Source organism: Aplidium turbinatum, chromosome 15 (genome assembly GCF_918807975.1).
Source record: "Aplidium turbinatum chromosome 15, kaAplTurb1.1, whole genome shotgun sequence".
NCBI classification, from domain to species: Eukaryota; Metazoa; Chordata; class Ascidiacea; order Aplousobranchia; family Polyclinidae; genus Aplidium; species Aplidium turbinatum.
Genome location: NC_137486.1, coordinates 17,436,869 through 17,461,403, shown reverse-complemented (window position 1 = coordinate 17,461,403; position 24,535 = coordinate 17,436,869). Strand labels below are relative to the sequence as shown.

Genomic DNA, 24,535 nt, shown 5'->3' with positions numbered 1-24,535 from the left:
TGGAGTATACAAATGGTTTTGATCAATGCAATAATTTAATAAATAAAAAACGCGTTAACTGAACACTAATCTAAAACAATTTATTCTCATGCGCACAATGTCCGAACTTGAGGTGTTATCGTGGATGAAAGGCTGAGTGAACGACTTGTGGAGCTGCATTACACATATAAAAAGTTTCATTTGCTTTTTCTGGCAATAGCACTACAAATAGGGGGGGGGGTAGTTTTAATTTCAACTTCAGCCCTGGTTTTAGGATAGGCTACAACAGTATAATCTAAAACCTCTGGTATAATTTTTTTGAAATTTTTGTTCGAATAAGGGCTTGAATCAAAAATGCAAAGGACTGAAACTTCGATAGTTTTTACCAGAGGTCTTCAAACGTACTGTTGCATCCTAAAACTAGGGCTACAGTTGGATTTAAAAAAACAAAACAATTACCCCCGTCCTCCCTACTACAAATCATAACTTCAATGAACCCCCAATATCACAGTGCATATGCCAATGAAAAATCACCCCATAAAGAACAAATACCCTAATAACAACGCCGGCATACCAACCACAACACTAGTAATAAAGAACAAATAATAATACTGTAACACCAGTCACCAGTACAAAAACGTAAATATTTCATTTCAAACTGAACTCTCATTTACCAAACTTCAAAAGAACGGCAACGTAAAAAATATACGCAACAAAATAATGATATAAAAAGTTAGGCCGTCACGACCTGTGGTTGACGATTGATGGCCTATAGGTCACTGCAAGCACTTTTGTCACTTTAAACTTCTTCTCAGCCCAAAGACTTCCAAGCCAAGGAGGCGAAAGATCGGGCAAAGCTTCTGTTATCAAGATAAAGATCTGGATGACTTGAATCTTTTGAACCCAGCTCTGTAAAAGGAAACGGTCTGTATGACGCAGGTTAAAAAAGCTACACATGAATGTCGCCTTCTTTAGAATTTACAAATGAAAAGTTTTGCGTTTAAATTACGTTGTAATGTATGTTCGCAAAGTTAACGCATTGAACAGTAAAGATCCTCCGAAGTCGAACAAATCTCGGATCACTTACAATCCTTGTTGTTTTAGTATTTTCCTTTTGGCTCTAATCTCTTCTATTTCTCTCAATGTTGCAAAAACGTAACGAAGAAGGCCTTTCTTCGATGAGTTCTAAGAATAATATCGATATCGTCAGTGAAACGCAGGCCTACATTTCAAATTTAGACGAGATTTACATCTAACATTTAAAACTGTCTTCAGCATACAAAAACGTCGCACGAAAAATGGCGTATATTTGTTTCCTTTTTGTACGTTCGGTGTGAATCTCGCTTAAAGTAATTTTATCATTCTTTTAAAAATTCTATCAACTAATTCAGCTAACCTCACTTTTGCAAACAATACATAAGCGATTTCCATTGTTAGGCTATACTGGTACGGTCACTCGGTCGGTAACGCCTAGAACATCACACAACTAAGGCGAAAGAGAAAATTGAATTGAGTCCTGTTTTTGTCATGAGTTACCAAGGGGGTGGGGGGGACTTGTATACCTGGGACTGGTATATAAGTCCACTCCCCTTGATAACTCATGACAAAGACAGGACTCAATTCAATTTTCTCTTTCGCCTTAGTTGTGTGATGTTCTAGGTTTTTCCCACTCGGTCAGCCTCCTAGATGCAAAGCTTCCAGGGTTTCAACGGAGAAGCTTTTTTAATCTGAGAAACAGTCAATCAGGTGCGGTAGGTTACAAATAAAAGGTGGCATCTGAGAGCAAGCACTCATCGCAATTTTATCTGAAGCAAGATATGTGCATGATAGTTGAGCGAATGTTTTATCGTTGATCGATTGTAGGAATCTTTATTCTCGGACTGAAAAAGTCTCTTTGAAACAATCCTGGCAGCTTCGTATAAGGCTACTTTGTATAGATGTTAATGCGCTGACGCAGGCGCTGTTGTCGAGATTTATAGTCGAATTTCTGCTTCCTGTATGTGAATTATTTCATCCACTTAGTGCTACTGAATGGAAAGCTGTCCTTGAACTGCGTTGCTCAAATGCACACCCCGAGAAATGAACCAGCAATGTTTGCTTGAGGTGGTCAACTTGATCACAGAAGCAGCTGTCAAGTAAACAAGATCATGATCCCCATACGGTAGGGTGTGACAGCCGCCCCATGATTTTTAAAACTTGGTTTCACAGAGCCTACCTTTTTCTTGGTGGTGAGGTTTTACCTGTATAACATTCCTGTAAAGTTTCAAAAAAATTGGTCAAAGTTTAGAGGTGGCCCGTGGCCACTAAAGTTTTTGGGGGGTGCGCGATACATTTTTTGGGGTGTTTTTGCTATATCTCAGCTCGTAGACATGATAGAAGGTCATGCTATAGCTCAATCGATGCAGAATAAGCAAGTTTATATCAGACTTGTGAACAAATGTTCACTCTAAAATGTGTAGTTTTTGAGTTATTTGAGAAAAACCCGTTTTTTGCATATTTGTGAGAAAAATGTTTAAGCACCTTTTCTTCTTGGGTTAAAACTAATGGAAAATCAATGAAATGATGAATTCACATGTTTACTTAATGTTAAACGAAATTACAAAATACATTTGAGAGCGAGGAACAGCGATAATAAAAATCACAATGTAAGAAACCAACACCGAGATGGATGTAACTTTTGTTTACGCTGATTGGGCATAGAATTTCTGCTGTTCTCAAATACTTGAAGAATATTTTGAAATGAAACTTCTGTCTTAGTAGTGTCAATAAAGTCTTGGCACAGTTTGACACCCCTTTCTGCTGCATCATTAACAACACAAAGATTTGAAACCCGTTTCCTTGCTTCACAGTTGCTGCCGTTCTGGCACCAATCGACAACACCAACACTTAAAAAGGTCGTATCAATCCTCAAGATTCTGAAGAAGCTCCAAGAATCTTCTCCAACAAAGGAGCTCAAGTCATCTGTTTGTTTTGTAGGAACGGAAGGAAAGGAGGGTTTGCCAAAATCACTTCCTCTTTTCAAAGAATGTCCATGATCTTCGAAGCTTGTCAGTTTTTGAACAATTTTTGCTTTGTCTTGTCAGACACGCTGCTATCGAAAAGGGGAAGCAAAGGGTATAGGTTTTTCACTAAGATACCACATGTGCCCCTTTAGAGCTTTAAAAGCTGCTTTGGCCATACTGCTTTCGATTTCTTCATGTTGATAGCCGGGAAGAACGCCCCTTTCTTCACATTCTCAAGAAGGTTGTTGATAAGTTCTAGGTCGTTGCAAGGAGCAGAAGTTGACACAGAAGCGGTTAGCCACCATGGCACATACGAATATACATACAACAAGCTGAATGAGGAGACCACGATTCTTTTATCTTTGAAGCTATCGTAACCAATGACTGCAACTTATACCTTTGAAGCAAGATAACAGATGTAGTGAATGAAGTCATTTATTAACAAACACTACAATTAAATGCAATGTTAACTTTCCTACACTGTGAGCTGTTCTGTAGCTGAGACTAACTTTGGAAACATCACCTCCTGTAGCGATAATGTAAGTGCTGCTAAAGATGTAGGGCTGATGTGGTTACGTACAGCTGCTTCCACTACTGTGGAAGAATTGAGGGTATCATGTGGCCAGAATGCTGATGTACCAGTCTTCACAGTCCTTTTGTGTGGCCTGTTGGAGCAGTGAGCTATCTCTTCAGAATCATCTTGATCCTCAATGTCTACATCATCCTCAACAATATGAAATGACTTTTCAGCTGCTTCTCGTCTTAAACATTCCTTTCTTCTCCGACTCCTTCCTTCTATTGACCTTCCTTTCTGTGGTAGTGAGAACCATATCAACACTGCACATACTTGCAACCCTGTCTGTCATCATACTCAGTAAAAATGCTTTATCTTCTTCATTACTCATGTTCTTTAACACATTCCTTGGCCATAACTTTATTGTGGAGTTTAGTTTCTCTTTGTAATCCTTAATTCTATGTTGCTGTAAATCGTCCATCCTGTACCGGGTTTCTCTTTTTAGGATAGTCTTCATTTCACTAAACAGCTTAATCACTTCCTCTGCCATCTTATGAGATTGCAAGTGAGGTATTCTTGCATCATTTGCATGTTCGTAAAAGGGTAGTACTGCTTTAACAGCTTCGTTAGCAGCATTTCTCAAGGTATTTGTTGTAGTGGAATGATGAGCAAGAAAGCACAGCAGAACCTGACGACAAGTAGGGAGTCGTGAACCAGTAATGACTTTATTTTCTTCACCAGGAATTGTGTCAAGCAAATAATACCTTGGATCTTTAAACTTTGACATAGCATGTAATATAAATTCGCACTTACCACCATAAAAATTGCTTAAACAGTAAACACCATGTTAGTGTTCAGTTTCTATGCTTCTAACAAAGCAAAACATGAGGTAACTTAGGTTTAAACTTTGAAGAGGTACAGCTTCTGTACTTCTCCAGGTGTTCCTAAGAAGAAAAAAAGTGAAAATGGTAAAACATTTAATACATATGTAACAATTTTTCACAATTTTTTTTACAAAAAACGAGTTTTTCTCAAATAACTCGCAAACTACACATTTTAGGCAAATAGTTTCTTCACAAGTCTAATACAAATTTGCATATTCTGCATCGATTGAGCTATAGCACGACCTTCTATCATGTCTAGGAGCTGAGATATAGCAAAAACACCCCTAAAAATGCATCGCGCACCCCCCAAAAACTTTAGTGGTCACGGGTCACCTCTAAACCTTGACCAATTTTTTTGAAACTTTACAGGAATGTTATACAGGTAAAACCTCACCACCAAAAAAAAGGTAGGCAAATTCTGAAAAGGTCGGGGCGGCTGTCACACCCTACCATACGGCCATACTTGAGATAGCGATAGGTCAGTTGTTAAATGTTGGCATCATGCTAAAGCTTATGTCGAGGTGAAGGGTAGCGAATAATTAATGTTGGTTGGTTTGAATCTTTTTTCTCAAACTGACAGAGTTGTCGGTATTTTACCCAACCCAAAAAAAAACGGGTGGTTTTTTTTTTTAAAAACCTACTTAAACAAACCCATAAAAAACCCAGAGCATCATATTTGTCTAATTTTTACAAGAAAAATGAACCAAAGTACTACAAGGTACTTAAAACAAACTTCAGATTAGGACTTAAGGATGTGATTGTGAAGTTAATCCAAAGATAAATTGAAAATACAGTGGATATTTCTGTACACAAAAATCAAGCATTGCCACTTTGTACTACACTAATACTCATTTGAAAATGCATGAAGGCCTCATAATTAAACAGCCCTAGTGCATTATTTTATTGAGTTATGCCAGCATGTACTGTGAGTGAGAGGCACTTCATTGGTAAAAAGTAGTATTTGAGTTGAAATAAGCATGAATCTACCTTTTTTGCATCTTTTTTAAATAAAACCCAAAAAAACCCGGTTTTTTTTAAAAAAACTTATGCGGGTTGGGCTTTTTTAAAAAAACCCGGGTTTTTCTCAACCCTGTTTGATAAAGATTCAAACCAACAATTTCTTTAATTTCCGTTAAGATTTTGTCATGACAGAAAATTAAAAAACGCAAGAAATGTCACCATAACTCACATGTGTCTCCCTTTCCCTTACTAGCTTTCGTTTTTCCTTTTTCTCATTTGGTGAAGTGGGGAAAACATAAGCTGATAGTTTCCCTTCGCAATCGTTTGTGTTCTGTTTTTGTGAGATAGCAGTCTGTGGTAAGAAATCAAAAATAGGTATGGGACAACGCACTGTATGTGAAGTAGCCTACCCAGTTTAGAACCCAAAGAAACTTAAAACGATTACTAAATTTTGTAAGGCTACTGCTGGTTGCTGCTCCAGAAATACACAAAGGCTACCTACTAAAGGGCTTATTCACAAAAGTAGACTATAGGCCGACCCATACTAGCAGAAATAGTTCAGCAATTACAAGTTCCATGCCTTTTCTGGAAATTTAATAGATAAAACATTTCACTAAAGTTAGCAGATTTTGCAACTAATGTACTGTACAAGATAACCCTGGTGCTGTATCCCAACAAGTACTAGTCGTGTCATATCTGAACTGCCTAGTATTTAAAAACATATTGCAAAAACAAAAGATTTGATAACTACTGTATTTATTGTAAAATAACTATTTCACGTACTTCTTTTATTTCCATTGACCGGCATAAGACACTTGAATAGTCAACTTCAACATGCTCAGGTGGCAGATTGTTTTCATTAATTGGAGATACGTGTTGTTCAATTGGTGAAACTGAATAGTATATACAAACAGACATACAAAAATTAATTAAATGCATACATGCAATGTGCAATGGTATGGTTACATGGTAAAATGGCGCATGTAATGTGCATTGTAAGTTGTAACACAACGAATGTTGTAATGTGAGTAGTTAGTGACACAGGCAACAGATCTGCTCAAAATTGGCAATCTACCTGCTTAACACATAAACTAATTAAATCATCAAACATGCATTTCCAACTGAAGATTTACAATGGTAGCTGCAGATCTGCATTACCTTCATGACTAGCAAAATCATCACTGAAAAATCATTGCTGGTATGAACACTTCAATTGTGACATATTACATTTATTTATCTTTTTTGTTAAAGGGGAGGGTGCTACCTTGTCTGCCGTCCCAAGGTAAAGCAACGTAACTACAGATTTTTGATTTTCCCACTTTTTATTGTTAAACGTTTCGCAAAGACTATATTTTTCTTCCAGCAAAGACTCAGCAGCATAACTGCAGCAGTCTTCGAAATTAGCCTCGGCAATCGACAATTGCCGAGGTGATTGCCGAGGCAGATGCATGAATGGCACATTAGCCTCGGCAATAAAAATGCCGAGGCCACACGAGCGCTTGTAAGGACCACAAGATTACAAAAATAACCCTAATTTTCTTAGACCACACCAGACTAGGAGGTTGATTCAATCGTACTATTGCTTGATGTTTTTATTTGGGTTACTTTCTACTTCACCGCCGCTTAGACACGTGTCCAGCTGGGAGAATTGAATCTTTTATAGAAATATCACCCTATTTGCATTGATTCAACGCCAGTAGACGTCAAATTATTGTAAGCATTTACTCCTTATCGCGCTTCGCCTTCCGTTATCTCGTCCAGCTGTATCAGAAACGATTTCACAACGAACCACACAACATCAACAGGCCTCAAATACATGTAAGTAATAGGTTAACGCGTTAACCTTTAGAGTGAGCTTTGTTAATTGCGGTTTGTGATAGATGTCTGGTTGCGTAACAACAACAGGTGTAATTTTATGCGCTGACAATGCTCATGTGAACTATGAAAAAAGTTTGCAATCTTATAAATACTGGCTTAATTGTTACGCAAAAGTTATTCTTTCATCGAATGCTTGTTCTTTACCAGTGTCATTGCCAATATATATAAATCATGGTAAAGGAATATACAGTTAAAAAGTGGAATTTACCTGCTATAGGTTATGAAACAGAGGGGACAGAACAAGGAAAAGTTAGTGTAGTATTTTGCAAAATTTGTAAAGAATTATATGACGGAAACAAATCGGAATTAGAAAGTACAAAATTGGATAAATGGTACTTCGGCAGTAAAGAAAAGTAATGCTTCCGATCATGTGACATCGCGCGTTCATAAACGGGAAGTTTTGCGTCTTCAAGCTTAAGCTTCAAGACGTCGTCGTTGTCATCTCTTATTGGGCATTGTTGTTACGCAAAACAACCGGTCGGGAAAATTAAATCGATTTGTGCTGACTCGAAGGTTGAATCAACCCAAAATTAACATACTTCCCCCCCCCGTGAGTTATTTAACATGAATTATCGTAACAGCGTGCGTATCGCGTTGCTCGCTTTATCGTTACTTTAGGTATTATTACATCACAACAAATCAAACAATGCGGTCTTGATAGACTACTCTATTATATATTTCACTTCTTGTTTTACATGTTGTGGCAGCCTACAATTTTTTTGTAATAAACGTTCACAGCAATTGCCGAGGCAATTTCAACTTTTGCCGTTTGACCTCGGCAATGTTTTTGCCGAAGTAAAAATATGCTAATTTCGAAGACTGCTGCAGTAGTTTGCGAGATATTTGGTGGTCAAAATGACGTAACACATATAAAGATCATATCTGAAAGCCAAAACGACGTAACTGCCAGTTACGTCGTTTTACCATAAAATCCAGAGCAAATAATCCCAGTTACGTCGATTTACAATAGAATCTAGAGTTAATCCCAAATTCCCAATGGGATGTCAGTCTCTGCCAAATAACGCCAGCTGTTTCGCTCGTGTTGCAAAGACAATTACGTAGCAAAAGAATAACCTCATTTTGTAGATAAAATTCTTATTAGCTTCTGAAGTGAAAACATTAGTACAGAAGCTGGGGAGTCAACACGCAACAAAATATTAACCTCATTTTGTAAATAAACTTCTTATTAGCTTCTAAAGTGAAAACATTTTATCTACAAAATGAGGTTAATATTTTGTTGCGTGTTCTCTGCAGCTTCTGTACCCAAACACTCTTCATAAAAAGTCTTGTAGCATCCTTTTAGTAAACAGAATCAGCAGTTAGCTTTAACAAAACTACAAGTTAATGCAAAAAAAAATCGATTTGCATGAAGTTGTGAAAACGCTTATGAATGATTCTGAGGACGATAATGCTAATGACAGAGACTACATGGAGACATACTAAACAAGCTATGCCTGCTTATGCCGGAAAATCGACCACAATTTTGGGAACAGCCACCCACCAACGACAACTCACTTGACTTAACTGATGTTGACTAAAGATATCATACTGCATTGTATTTGAACCATATTACATATTCTGTGTGTGAATTCAATACATTGCGCCAGATATGCCAGTTTGCCATTGCAACACTGTCAGAAACATAATCAGGTTTACAAAGGTAAAGCGACGTAACTACACTAGTTATCTCAATTAGCGAAAATTAGGACAACAATCAATGTTTTTGTTCCCATTGAAACAAAAAGTAGGCAAAGTCTTTAAGTTAGAGGCATCAAATGTTGAATTGCAATTAAGATGTCGTTATGGTTTACGATTAACTTTAAAGCGCTTTTTCTCGGTTTTAACTTTTCTGTAGTTACGTCGCTTTACCTTTGGACGGCAGTCGTGCATATTTTAAACCTGTAAGTTTGTTTTTTCATTCATACATTGATATATTGCATAACTGTACTTTACTTTTTCGCACCACATAGGATAATGTTAAAAACTACAATGATAGGCTACAATACACAAATGATATCATACCAATTCATACAAAATGTTTGGCCTATAAGCTACAAATTCCCACTAAAGTAAGTAGATCTGTGCTACTGTTATAAAAGTTGGTTGGTTTGCAATACTACTGTGGCATGCCATGATTTACTAAAAACTTAATTAAAAATCAAAAGTTGCATATTGTTTTCAAAAATAAAAAGCCAAGTATATACCATTTGGTTGAAATTTTTGAATTCTTTTTAACATCAGTTTCTTTAATGCAGGTGTGTCTGCTTGCAATTTTTCACCAAGCAAATTTTCCAATGTTATCCCTTGTGAAACTGTACTTCCAGGAGTGTGAATATCAGCTGTTATCAGCATATTCTTCTTTTGCGAAAAGTTACCTCTTCTTACCAACTTAGAACTGTCAAATTGGGGAGTCACAAACTTGAAACGTTTTCTACTATTCATGGTTACTGTATGTTTTATCACAATTTGAATTAGCAGCCACTATGTCACCCTAAATTTGCATAGTTTTTTATCAATTTAAAATACAAAAATTTAAATTCCATATGAGCTCCTGGCAACATTTCGTGTGCAATCAGTTGTGACATGCAAGTGGCGTTCTGTACGCAATCAATCAAGAATTTGATGTGATAAATCACACTAAGATTGTGATTAAGTCAGATACCAGGTTAAATTTCATATTTGAATGGTCAATAAAACTTAAGCATATATTGAAATCCCGGAACAACAAAGACTGTAAACTCATTTCTCCAACTACTGCCCGCACACCAGAACTCAGCAGACAACAATTCAGCAATGAAATTCCATATCAGTGTTTCCAAATACTTATCAATGAATTTCACCAACACTCACACCAGAGAAATCAAGAACGTAGACTCACACCACAGTCTCTTTAATATAGAGACTGTGCTCACACCCTCAGAACAAACAACTCATTGTCCCACAAACCACTGAAATGGATACAATATTCAAATTTTGGTATTTATAAAATGTTAATATTTGGTAGGCCTATGAATATATTCTGCAAAAAGGTTGTGGTATCTCCAATCTCCTCATATCTGCCGTGGTATCTAGATTGCCAGAGATGTACGTATACGCCGCAGATTCTACGCCGTACACTTGCAGCGTAGACTTTTTGTTAACGCTAACGCTTACGGCCACATTTTTTGGATAGTCGTCGCTTGAGGCTACGCCGTAAAGTTTTCACGTTTTTTTAGCGCATAGCGTCAACGCATACTTTTTAATGACTTAGCTGTTTGCATTTTTTTATCAAACTTTCCAAATTTTGAATAAGTTGAAAGAATGTTTTCAATGGGCAAAGACATATTGAAACCGAAACGCAGCAAAATGTCTGGTGAACACTTTCAGATGCTTGTGTTTCTTCGTGGAAATTCAAAATGAAACTTTTTTATTTCGAGTGGTTTACACCGTGTGAATGTTTGAGTTTACGCTAGTGTATGCGCTGAAGCCGCCAACTTTTTTTACATGTTACCGTACGTTGACGCATACGGCATATATGGTTTTTCGAATGATTGGCGTATATATGTGTGTGTATATAATATTACTACATGTGTGCTTCTCTCTGTTTTTGTTTTATTTTTTGCCATTTGTTTTTTTGGGTTTTGTGGCTGTGGTAACTACTGATATATAGCCTGCTACATAACTTTTCATTCAAACACGTTTTAAACCTTTCAAGGTTTTGTCACCTTTTCCCGTTGGTCACAGCGGTAAACCATAATCTTTTCGTGGGAAAATTGTAACATAAAGTTCCCGGATCCGTTCGTCTGCATGCAATGACCGAAAAGAAACACTCCTCCGAAAAGGTCTATTCAAGAATTGCATTTCTGTAAAAAAATAGCCCACTGGCTGTCGAAATTGGAATGCAACGCGATACACCACTAAACTTGTCACTACAATGCAAATTACTTGGATAAAGACGGAAATTTCGTCCAGCTGGCAAGCACTAAGCAAACAGTTACCGGTACGGTAAATATTCGACCCCTCTTCAAGCAACAATTTTAAAATGACGAGAATAGCCTACATTGCAATATCTCAAACGCACGTAGGCAGTTACTGTGACGTAATAATGATAAGCAAAGATAAGTTATTCAAGCACCTGTTCAAGTTTAGCTTACACCTTGTTTGTTTGTTTGTCTTATCTTTATCCTGCATTGCGGGAAAGCGGACTTGAGCGCTATGCATCGGTGTACGCCTTCCGACGTACACCTGACCCACGCTGCAGCCGACGGCAATGTCTGTTTCCGGTTGTCTACTCTACTTAATACTTATGTCTTAAATTTGGTACTACCCATTACTCGAAATCGATCACTGAGTAGAGGCAATTATTGTAAAGTTTCTTGCCCAGAGAAACAACAGCAGGTGCGGGTGGCTGGAGTCGAACATGCAGGCTCTCAACTGCGAGTCCAACGCGCTAATCACTCGGCCACTGCTGCCGACACCTGTTCAAGTTTGGCTTACACCTGTTCAAGTAATTAAAGATGTAATGTTATGATGTAATGTTATGCTGCAGCTGCAATGTTTTACAGGTCTTGCAATCTGCTCATTTTTTAGAAATATTCTGTTACGTAATACGCTAAGATTCAGTAGACCTGAACGGTTTTACATGACGTTTGATTTGGTGAACAATTGTCTGGAACACCCGTTCGTTAACGTGCTGGTAGGTTTATATCGATTTTTGTAGTTAGTATCTTTTTCGTCCCGGACGCGTTAATGACGAAAAATAAAATGATTGACTGATATGGCGTATATTTTTTGTATGCGCGTACATCACTGTAGATTGCTATGGTGCTATTTTATTCGTATTGTGTATAATTGCACCGTAGCCTACTATTCTAGCAACAGACGGAATAAAAGTTCTTCCTCCCTATCTCCATTTCTTCTAGCGAAAAATCTTCATCTGGCAGCGCTTGTTGGTGCCTTGTAAAATGTTTGTATATTTTAATTTTTTCAGCATCTTTTTGTATCTCTATATTTGTTAAAAATTTTGGTATTTCTGTCTTCCATATGGTGAAAAAAAGACATCTGGCATCGCAAGTGTTTCTCAAAGGTTTTACTTTTTCCGATCAGTCTTAGGTGTGGAAAAAACATCTGGCAGCGCTGTCTCTAATCAGGTTTGCCAGATTGGCCCTTCGTAAAGGTAGTTGGCGCAAAAAAGAATTGTTTGGCCCCTTGTTTTCAACATTTGGCTCTTTTTGGAAGCAGTTGGCACATACTATCAAACTAGCTATATGAATAAATGTCTTTCGGAAATCGAGACTGAAAAGTGTTATTTCGATTTTTTAGACAGTGTTTAGCTGACAATGTTTATGCCAATTGCCAATGCCAAAGATTCGAGTGGAAACACTGTAGAAGATGAAAATTTGGAATTGTTCTTGTAGAATGTAGACTGTGTTGTTGCAATTGTTGTAGGGTTATTGACGTTGTCAAAGTTTAATATTATGGATTATCAGAGATGGGCGTGATCTTGATCTTGAAGATCACAAGTGATCTTGATCTTCAAGATCACTTTTTTTTTGGTGATCTTGATCTAAGATCACTTTTTTTTGTGTGATCTTGATCTTGAAGAACAATAAGATCAAGATCACTTTAAAATTGAAGTTTACTTGCTGGAAAGAGGCATTTTTTTAGAACTCGTACTGTACAAAGTAATTAGTGGCAACTACTAACATTAAGCCACTGTTAATACGATATGTGTCCAACAAAAGACGATTTAAAGTCCATCTAATCTGGTCAGTGTTGCCATTTCAAATAGAAAAAAGTTTTCTGTGTTGGTCATAATAAAGAAGTCAACTTCCGTGTAGCCTACTTTATGTTGACTTATAATAAAATTGATTTAACTTTGTTCACAATTTCCATGTGTGAATTTTAAAGAAATGTTTGCTTTCTTTGGCTCAATTTTAGATGTTTCAAAAGTCTAGAATGGCGGTGTTAAAAAATCTGGACTCTAGCCGACTTTGGTCATGTAAAGTGGTTTATTGCAGAAAATCAACCAGACCAAGACTTGTTTACAATGTTTAGGGTCTGAGTATGGAGCGGTTTGTTTGACCGAAAACCTCTGAACTTTTTTGATTACAGACAACAGTATCAAGGTTGCCAGATGGGTCAATGGTGCAATAAACATTGACATAATACAGTGAAAGTTAAAACTACTTAGTAACACGAATAAAACTCCAACATGAACCAGACAAAAATTTAGTAAAAAATGATGCAGTTCAGAGTTTATTTTTATTTATTTATTATAAATAAAAAGCATAACACTAATTTGGCGACTTTTTCAGTACTAGTGTGTGTAACCTCGGCCTTGGGTGTGACGTTGCGATTATACGCAAACTACGTCAACAATTGATAGGCCTAAATAGCAACAGTCACTAACTTATTAAAATTCTTAGGCCAGCGATCGAGTAGTTAAAACTTAGCAATACCAACTATATACCTTTACCCAGGTTGCTTATAGTAATTATTTTATGCAACATCATTGATCAAAAACTTGATTTTTTTTCAAGTAGGCTACACAAAAAGTGATTTTGATTTTCAAGATCACGATCTTGATCTTCAAGATCACATAGTTTGGTGATCTTGATCTTTAAGATCACCAATACTGGTGATCTTGCCCATCTCTGTGTATTATGAACAACGTTATTGAACAATTTGGCTGGTTTTTACTCAGTTTGGCCCTTTTTTCGACATTGTTTGACTCTTTTTCTCAAAAGCTGTCTGACAACCCTGTCTCCAATCGCAATTGAAAAATCGGAAGTTTCATTAAATCAACTACAATTTTACGCTACAATTTTAAAAAAATACCAAGAACAGACCGAGTAATTGTAATTTTTCTGCGTTTCCTGAATAATTGCCAGTAAAATGATTACAAAGTTCATACGGTACCGTAGTATTTGCTTTCATTTTTGCGCTTGCTTACTTTGCTGCCACTTGCAGTGCTAGATAGTGAATATGCCATGACTCAACATTCAAATGAATAACCTATATTTTTGCTTATAACAATTGCTAAATTGTTGTCACATGATTTAATGGTTTGTTTACTCGGTCATTGATTATGAATACTGTATATCAAATAAAAAAGGTTGTCACTCAACGATTTTTTCCTTTTAGCCTCATAATTTTGCTTCTCCATATTGTTAGTAAATGCACACACGCGACCGTGTATGCAGTTGGCTGGGGCTGCTGAGGCAAGAGAACCCCAGCTGACAAGGAAATCACGTGAAAGGTGATTGCTGAAGGAAGAAGGGGAAGACTTTATCTTGTCTGTCACAAACAACACATGGCGTAGTCCATTTTTAATGGTAAAAACACATCTTAACTGTATAGGTAAGGTTTTTGGTGCTCTTCCACAAGACGCCCTGTTGGTCAACCGGACAAAATGATGACGTCACACACATTGGAATGGACTATTATGAAGGAGGAAGTGCGGGGTGGAATTGCAATAAAACACACCAGAAGGAAATTGTCTCTGATTTATTGATTTGTTGTTCAATTTAAAGAAATTTGCGATCGTTGAAAAGCACAAGCATAGATCTAACCAACTAAGTTAATACAAAGTCCCAAAATACTACTAGCTCCATCTGGTGGCCACCTAAACTTGACCAAATTCAAACCATTATCAAAAGTTTATTTGCAATGATAAACACATTAAACGACAACCAATTAAAAGAACATGTTACTGTTTATTGAAGTGCTAACTTTCATTTTTATATCTTATCGTTGTTCGAAGACAGCCCCCCAACGAAGCTTTTGCACAATGCATTTCAATGGCGAATCGATCGTCTTCCAGTTCACGCCCTGCATGTTCACGATAATTAATTGTCTCCCATTTATTCATTTCTTGCTCAATTTCAACAGATTTGCTATCGTTGAAAAGCACAAGCATAGATCTAACCAAATAAGTTAATACCAAGTCCCAAAATACTACTAGATATAAAAAATGAAATAAGATATAAAAATGAAAGTTAGCACTTCAATAAACAGTAACATGTTCTTTTAATTGGTTGTCGTTTAATGTTTTTATCATTGCAAATAAACTTTTGATAATGGTTTGAATTTGGTCAAGTTTAAGTGGCCACCAGATAGAGCTAGTAGTATTTTTGGATTTGGTATTAACTTAGTTGGTTAGATCTATGCTTGTGCTTTTCAACGATCGCAAATCTGTTGAAATTGAGCAAGAAATGAATAAATGGGAGACAATTTCCTTCTGGTGTGTTTCATTGCATGTCCACCCCGCACTTCCTCCTTCATAATAGTCCATTCCAATGTGTGTGACGTCATCATTTTGTCCGATTCACCAACAGGGCGTCTTGTGGAAGTGGAAGAGCACCAGGTTTTTAAGGCAACTTTTCTCCAAAAGTTAGCCAAATATTTGCTTACCGGTATGGTAAATCAAAATGTAGTTTTGGTAGAGAGTTCTAGTTTTTTGTACCACAGATAGGCAAGGCACAATACAACAGGGTTGAGCATCATAAGAATATATTTATGTTACACTGCAAAAGTTGCACAACTTCCCATACGGATAGGCAGACAAGATAACCATATGGTATATTTGGTAATTTCCACCCTACAGAAATGACGATTATGATATGTCATGTAAAACTAGGGGTGTTCAATTTCGATTATTTGAATATTCGAAATTCAATTTGTTTTCGATTTCGAATATCACAACTATTCATTTCACTAAACTGCAAAATGAGATTTTATTGAAAAAAACGACATGAAAATTCTCTAGAAAACGCGAAAAAAAGCCATGAAAATTTGCGAAAAAAAACACAAAATAACGTCTACAGCTCCAGGCCCATGTTGGTGTTTATGAACACAAGCTGATCAACATGGTCACCCGTCAGTCGGGATCTCAGCTTCGTGAAGGTCAATCACAGTTTTTGAAAACGATTGCTCCGCTGGAGCCGAGGTCGCTGGGATCCCAAACACTTCAAGTTCATTTTCACAGCGAGCGATTCACTGCCGCAACATTTTACTGCAGAGTGCAGAGGTTTCGACTCGAAAGCGACATCGAGTACGGTATGTTTGCAAGCGCATAAAGCTAAACGCACGCTCCGTCTACGTAGCAAATTATGTTGTTTTTGGGTGCATTCAACATCTGATGACATTGAATCGACACAAAATAGTAGATTTTTGCTATGTCCCAGGCAACAAAATCAGTCATTTTTACATTGATTCAACGTCTGCAGACATTAAATCAATGTAAAAATGACAGATTTTGTTGTCTGGTGTTGGATTGTAGCATCGCAACTCGTCCATAGTGATTATTTATCGCAAAGCTGTTGCGGTTTGCATTCAAAAAGTGCTTTCCTGCTGCCGATCGCTAGTTCATCTATTGTTTTATGTATCAATATTCAATACAGCATAAAAAGTTGCCCCCACACAGAAATATGCGTGGGGGCCTGGCACCCACGCAGGCCCGTAGCCAGCCGAGGGCCAGGGGGGCCTCGCCCCCCCCTGAAAAAAATTTTGCCCAACCCTTGGCAAAATCTCAACATTCTCAAGCAACAGCTACAATTATAATGATTTTGCCCATTTAAATTTTTTCGGCCCCCTCCTAAAAAAAAGTTGCCCCCCCCTCTTGCTCTGCGGTCTGACTACGGCCCTGCCCCCACTGCTTAGGCGCCTATGGATTCGGTAAAAAATGGATAAAACTGCGACAAAGCTCAGCCTACACTTTCTGCTATTGCACCACCTACGGTAGCTATCTTCATTCTTGAGAGAAATTTGTAAAATTTGACATTAAAAATGCCAACTTGGCATTCCTGGTGCAGGACTGGCCGTTGGACCCACGAGAACGTGTGATAGTCACGTGATCGACGATGCGCATGCGTCGAAGTCTTTTTTCGCTTGCAAAATGCGACAAGACAGATTTCGCGCCACTCGCGTTACTTTCAACCACGTTCAGCCGAAAGGGCTGCTATAATTTCTAATATGTCCAATACGAAAAACGAATTTCGAATATCACCATAATCGAAAATCGAAATTGAACACCTCTATGTAAAACCAAAAGAAATGTAACAGAATATACACTAGCATACTTGCACTTTAAAATACACACCAAAAAAGGAAAACAAACTTATGTGAAGTGACGTAAACACAAAAAGGAATTAAAATTTTATCAATTAACAAGAAACTTGCATTGTGAAAGAATATTAAAGCATATTGAAAGAATGGCCAATAAGTCATGTAGAATCAAGTTCTACATGCACCACTACACACTTTTCAATCGACATGAAACTAACTTAAGTACGATATGTTAAACTATTTTTATAATAGTTGTTTCTAAACAGAAGGAAATTAATTGCCATCAAATCTAAATGATGAAAAAATTTATATTACAAGTATGTTTGAAGACCATGAAGTACCATTGAGGACATTTCATATAACTTCTTGGGGGTTGCAAACTTGGAGTTGTATGAAAGTTTGTATCAAATATTTGTATATGTAGTTTCGGCAAGGTCAATAACTTCTCTATTCAAAGTACAATGTTACGAAGAACCTTGTAGCTTCTAGACCTCACAACATCTAAACTAAAGTAGTAGGCCTACCAATCATCTTGCCATGTAAATATATAGATTTTTCTTTACATTTAGTGTAGTCATAACTGGCATTAGTTCATGTTTAAACCACATTCTTTTTATTACTTTTCAAGAGGCATTTTTGAGTGTTTTTGTCTACAATTATACAAAATAGTTTATAGGCTGTTTCGGATAAAGTCAAAATGGATCCTAAAGAAAAGGAAGCGATGGATATGATGGCAGAAGGAGATAGAGTAGCTAAATCTGGGAGAGGATTTTTTAGTTCTCTTTTTGGAGGATCCACAAAGCTTGAAGAGGCTTGTGAAAAGTATGTTAGAGCAGGAAACTTGTTTAAAGTAAGTGCTGGTTTAACATAACTTAGTGTTTTTGTAACAAGTAATGGTAAAACAGGTAAAAAGTATATAATCAGTGTCTACTAACTGCCTGTCTACTGCTCAGCGTGTTTAACCCAATACTTTAAAAGTTGTTTAATGTTTTATTAACAGTCAATGAATTATACAACTATTAATAAAACAATACCTACATAATTAAACTATTAATAAATAAACTTATTAATAAAGCTATTAAATGAACAATAAATAATAACAGCCTAGTATTTAAATTTCTTTCTGCACCAAATTTTACAGCAAACCATAGTTCCATATTTTTAAGACCTTTTAAGCAAATTAAATTTCAATTGCATGTAAGTAAAGGGGGTCCCATACTTGATTCAAGTGTCGGGTATGAGAAGATAAGGTTCTCATTGTACTAAGCCTTCGGCACTAAGGAGAGTAGGGTGGCCAGTTCCTTTCTCTCGGCCGCCTTTACTTCAGCAACTACGCCCACCCAATTTATTACACCCTGGGTAGAGGTGAGCGGTGTTTTCAACAACCAGCTGAAGCCGGGAGTCGAACCAGGTTTGCATAATTGGAAAGCCAACTCCTTATCCGTTGCGCCATCCTACAATTGCATGTATGTTTTTCAAATCCAACAGCATGCCTTGTTACTTTCAGGAGCAAGTCTTTTAGGCGCAGACAGTTAGGCGCCGGTCAAATAGGCACGCACACTGTGGCGTCTGGATATTTAGGTGCGGAGCACTGTGGCGCCCGTTCATTTAGGTGCTATTCCTATTAAAATCTGCAGATTGTATCAGCTTGGCAGGTAGGGCAATGCTTTTCACACAAAATGTTATATTGAACAAAAAAATATGTCATGGCTTCCGTGAGTGAAGCTGCTTAAACCGGCAATGCTTTTCACACAAAATGTTATATTGAACAGAAAAATATATTGTATTTTAATGCGCGTGTTTGGCATTTATTTGTTGTTAGACCAGGTTTGCGTCGACAAAAGCTTTATCAATAAATTATTCAAGTTTCCGAACATGACTGAGTTCACTTTTTGTGAGTCAAATAATAATTACACTAAACATTAGTAAAAAAATATACCGTAGCCTATATTCAAGCGGGTGGTAGGCTTGAGTGAAACGTAACTTAGTTTTCTGTCAAAACCCTGACTAGGTTTAATAACGAGCAAAGTCGCACCAATATGCTTGCAACTTGTAGCCAGGGTTCGTATGCCCTATGGAAATGTATTCATGTAGCAGAGCGTTCTCTCTTACGTACTAGCCAGTAGCCACACGACCAATCCATCCCAAGTAGAAATAATTGCTAAAGATAACAGATTAAGTAAGGTTCCATCTAGCTGCAACCTGTGTTCAGGATGCATAGTAAATGTCCTGTGGAGATGTGCTAATATCAAGAGTAGTAGAGCATTGTCTGGTACCTCATCTCCACACGCGCATTAACAAAACAACATATTTTTTCTGTTCAATACAACATTTTGTGTGAAAAGCATTGCCCTACCTGCCAAGCTGATATAATCTGCAGACCTTACTAGGAATAGCACCTAAATGAACGGGCGCCACAGTGCTCCGCACCTAAATTTCCAGGCGCCACACTGTGCGCGCCTATTTGATCGGCGCCTAACTGTCTGCGTCTAAAAGACGTGGACCCTTACTTTCCTTACTAACAACACTTTCATGAACTCAACAGATGGCGAAGAAATGGAGTGGAGCTGGTGCTGCATTTTGCAAGTCGGCTGAGCTTCAAACTCAGATGCAAAACAAACACGAGTCTGCTTCGAATCTTGTGGATGCTGCTGGTTGTTACAAAAAGTCTGATCCTCAACAAGCCATTAATTGCTTTAGTAGAGTGAGTTGTGCTATTTTTCTCAGTCTAGTGGTTGTAATGTGTTGTTGTAGCGATATGCTTTTAGTGTAGATTTAATATGCAGTTGACAATCTTGAACTGCTTTTCTTGAAATGCTAACAGAACATTCCTCAAAATTAGTTTACCATAAACGATGCAATGTATAGGCGGCTCTCTGGAACAAATCAAATATTATTTTGAGTTGCAGTTTTATTGTGTGAGCTAAACATTCCGAAGATTTTGTGTTGTTTTTGTTATTAATACAGTATGATACATTATATATAATACTTAAATACATAAACTACAGTTTACACTCCGCTTCGAAGCCTTCAATAGCCCAATTGGTTAAGCACCCCACTTTGTGCACAGAAGTAAACCTTAAGATCAAGCGATGCTGGTTTGACTCTCGGGGTGTGCACTTGTGCACTGTATTTTAAACACGGCTCTTCATTCAGTAGCACCTACTGGATGGAATAGCTCACAGACGACACTTTGACAATCAGAAACTTCACTCTGCTTATCTCAGTATCTGAGCCTGCGTCTGTGGTTCAAAGCCTTTACAAGTATCTATGTGGGAGGCCTTTTTAGTCCGAGGATAAAGATTCAAACCAACCTACCTCCACGTATACTAACTAAGTTTACATATACAGGGTGACCCAAAAAGATGCGTACCCATGAAACTTTCAATTGTGACTTTCATTGAAAAGCTATTTATTTCAATTACAACCACACATTATTCAGTTTATGGAAGACCATTGACCAGAGTTTCAGCTTTTTCTGTCGATTTTTAGTCAATTTATGGCTTTCCCAATTTATGGCTTTTGTTCCAAATGTGAAAAAATCGAATAAAACATGGGTGCGCATCTTTTTGGGTCACCCTGTATAATAATTCCATCTATTGATTTGTTGTAGGCAATTGACATATTCACTGACATGGGGCGGTTCACCATGGCAGCGAAGCACCACATTAATATTGCCGAATTATATGAATCTGAGGCTATGAACATTGAAAAAGCGATTGAACATTATCAAAAGGTAGACGACTTGAGTGACAAATGGTGTTTAAAGTGTCAGCTTCTGTAGATAAGAATTTAAAGTTTTTAACTTTATTACGCTGCATCTTTTACATTCATTTTCAATAGAAAGAACTTCTTTACACTATTTTACTTGATGATTGCATTACATTTTACCTATACGTACTTCATTACTGATTACAACTTTTATGACAAAATTGAATAAAAATAGTTGTATGACTCACAATGTCATGTGATCTAAAAAGTTGCATAATTGTGGTGGTTCCAAAATCTTATGGAATGCTTCCAGAATTGTGTAAGAGTGGAAATTTTGTTTTATCATCTTTGTTTGATAATGAGACTGTTAAGATATATATTATATTTGGCCTCATTCATCCACCCCAATAGCTAGGTTGGTTAAAAAATGCAAGATCGCGCATCACTGTTTTGACCTTCAATCTCATGGTGTGCCCTTAAACATAAAGAAAAAAACAGAAACTTTAAGTACAGTTCTCTAATCAGCAGCACCCCATGCTTGGAATAATTCACAGACAACAACACTTCAACAAATGCATTCCATCAATCTCGGTGGCCGAGCCTGCGACAGTGGTTTGAAGCCTCTGTAAGTATGCGGAAATCCCTAATTAATTTCCCAAAGACGCTTTTTCAATTCAAGAATAAAGATTCTCACTGTCAATCATTACGTTTTTGGTAACTACAGAATAAAGCTTGCGCCACAGTTGAAAATGTTATTCTTACTTATTGCACCACTATTACGAAACAAACGAAGGTGTAACAGCTTGTTAAGGCAGCGTAAGGGAAGCAATACAACAGGTGACTGGAGTTTGGATGTCAACCTTTACAAATGCAGTAGGATAGAGTATTGCTTAGATGTCGAATAATACAAAATTCTGCCCCAGTGTTGATCAAGTGACTTGGCGGACTGTTTGTTTTGCGTTCATTTCTTTTAACATAATAAACGTGTGTTCGTTCTGTAGCGTTATGTAAAGCAAAACAATGTTCTGAAGGATATGTAGTTTTTTTCTTTTCTTTTTTTAAACCAAAACCAGTGTAAAAGCGGTTCCATTATTAATCTGAAACAAACAACAACAAGTGTTAATTTCTGTCAACAAAGAAGTATTTGCAATAAATGGGGTTCAACAATTCTATTGATTTCTGTAAAGTTAGTCGCACTATATCGTGAGACTTCATCCATTTTAGGCTGCTGATTACTATGACGGGGAAGACTCAAAAAGCAGCGCAAACAAGTGTTGGTTGAAGGTAGCATCCTATGCTGCGCAATTGGAACAGTACAGCAGAGCCATCGAACTCTACGAACGAGTTGCATTGACATCAATTGAAAGTCCTTTACTAAAATACGCTGCTAAGGATTACATGTTCAAGGCAACACTTTGTCAATTTTGCCTTGGAGGCAGTGGTGTAGATGCCAGGTTGGTTTGTTTTTTTGTATAAATAAGTCTGAAATCTTGTGGAAAAACAAACATGTAAAATTTGCTTGTGGACTAATTGTATGGTATGTACCTGTGGGATCAGATGCGTGTAAATTGCAAAAGGAGTTCATTGACTGCATCTCTAAATGTCGTTTGTTTGACTTAAACTTCAAGTAAAGAAAGGAAAATTTCCACATTTGCTTTCTAAAGGCACAGCCGTGCTAAAGAGTGCTTCTTGTCAGCCAACCTTCCGTCTCTGGAACAAAAATAGCTTTTGATTTGTTAGTAATGAAGCACGCATAGCAACGTATACGCTCGAAATTTTTAACATTTCCTATCACGCTCTGTGCTTTAGACAGGCTGTGGACAAATACCAAGAATGGATGCCAGCGTTTGAGGACAGCAGGGAGTGCAAGCTTGTGGTGAAGCTCATAGATGCACACGACAGCAACTCGGCCGATTCCTTTTCCGAGGCCATCGCCGACTACGACAAAGTGACCCGAATAGACGAGTGGCTGACGACCATCCTTCTCCGCATCAAGAAGACGATATCTGGAGGCGACGACGATGTTCCGGAACTAACTTAGGTCATCCCTTGCCCCGCTCTGCTCATTACTGTGTTAATTAACATTCCTTTCTTGTTGCGTGTTCACCCAACTAGAGATATTTTCCAATCTCACTTCATGGTGAGCCCCTGTGTTGCCAGTTGGAGTGAATCTTGACATCATTAGCCACCGGGTCTCAATGTTGTTACAGTATTTCAAAGTGTTGCACAGCCCGTCAACTGCCCTCAACTGATTATATTTTTAGATGGCACAGGGCTGCCGCACATTGCAATGCTGTTATTTTAGTGTTTAATGTGTTTTAAAATTCATTTATTGTCAATAGGAAAATGACAATTTTAAACTTAATATCGTCGTTTTTCGATTTTTTTCATGTGTTTTCTCATGCTTTGATTTTGTTAACTTTTCAGTCTGATAGGTTGTCCAGGTAATTCAAAAGTGTCAATAAAATTTTACAAAAATCTATAGTATGAAAATGTTAGGGCAGCATCAATTGAAAATATATGAAATAATTGTAGACATTTCACGTCACTACAAAGTTAAAGCAATTTATCTGAAACATCCAGATTGACTTGTGATGCTCACTCGTGTCTATTGTTTGTTTTTATTGACTGATGGCTGATTTAAAAAAATTTTCACATGACATTCTCTGACAATAGTTTGAACTTTAGCTCGTGGGGTTTTACACTGAAATTCTTTGTGTTTGCATGGCGCCCAGTAAGCTAAGCTTTTTGTGTTGAAGGTTATCATCCAAATAACATGTTAAGCCTCACTAAAGACCTGTTGATTCATAATCAATCGGTCAATCATTGTGAGTGTGTATTGCTGGGCTGTGCTGGCTGAATCTTTATTCTAATCACAGACTTCCGTTAGTCGGATATGTTGGGGGTTTGTGCCCATTTGGTGATTCACTATAACATGTACCTAAGTTAGAAGTATAATTGCACTGACTAAGCAATAGTGTTTCCGTTCCAGTCTGACAGTTTCTTTGTGCAATTTGTTGCGTGTTTTATCCAATCAGAATATTATGTTTTTGTTAAAGAGCCATCATCATGTTACATTTGCTCTTATTAGCTTTCGGCAACATTTTTGGGACTGAAGCCCAGCAAAAAAATGTTGTTTTTACATCGTTTCGACGTCACCAGATCTTGAAACAATGTAAGAAAGAAACTTTCACTAGAAGTGTGGAGATACGAATTGTACTATATACAGTATAACACTAATGATTTTGTCTTCGAGTGGAACGTGTTTCCCCCGTTCTGTATTCTTGTATGCCTGCATTCATACCCAGACAGCAAATCATTCATTTTTCATATTTCACATAAATTGTTTTTCAAGTAAAAAAACGACTGATTTATTGTCTGGGTACAAGCATCCAGCATGATTAGTGTTGTTGGACAAAGCATAAGCATGTTGTTGTAGTTAATACTTTAAAGATATTTCATTCTGCTATTTAAACATTTGTTCAAATAAAGTGGTCATATGTACATTGTACAACCTTGCAGTGCAGCAGTGGGCGGTGTTGTATGGCTCGCCAAAGACC

The 24,535-nt window shown here is 37.3% G+C and overlaps 2 protein-coding genes across 2 annotated transcripts; one reads left to right on the top strand and one right to left on the bottom strand.

The window, feature by feature from the left end:
• Positions 1-4: 4 nt before the first annotated feature.
• Positions 5-9,763, bottom strand: LOC145784606 (uncharacterized). Its single transcript, XM_082596466.1, has 5 exons — positions 9,422-9,763; positions 6,123-6,232; positions 5,569-5,691; positions 1,067-1,164; positions 5-888 (listed from the first exon to the last, which is right to left on the bottom strand). The coding sequence occupies exons 1-5, from the start codon at positions 9,657-9,659 to the stop codon at positions 846-848; spliced, it is 612 nt and encodes a 203-aa protein (XP_082452592.1). The 5' UTR covers positions 9,660-9,763; the 3' UTR covers positions 5-845.
• Positions 9,764-17,916: 8,153 nt separating this feature from the next.
• LOC145784258 (alpha-soluble NSF attachment protein-like) lies at positions 17,917-24,483 on the top strand. The gene is made up of 5 exons (XM_082596045.1): positions 17,917-18,114; positions 19,810-19,968; positions 20,878-21,000; positions 22,200-22,429; positions 22,785-24,483. The coding sequence occupies exons 1-5, from the start codon at positions 17,962-17,964 to the stop codon at positions 23,014-23,016; spliced, it is 897 nt and encodes a 298-aa protein (XP_082452171.1). The 5' UTR covers positions 17,917-17,961; the 3' UTR covers positions 23,017-24,483.
• The last annotated feature ends 52 nt before the right edge of the window (positions 24,484-24,535 follow it).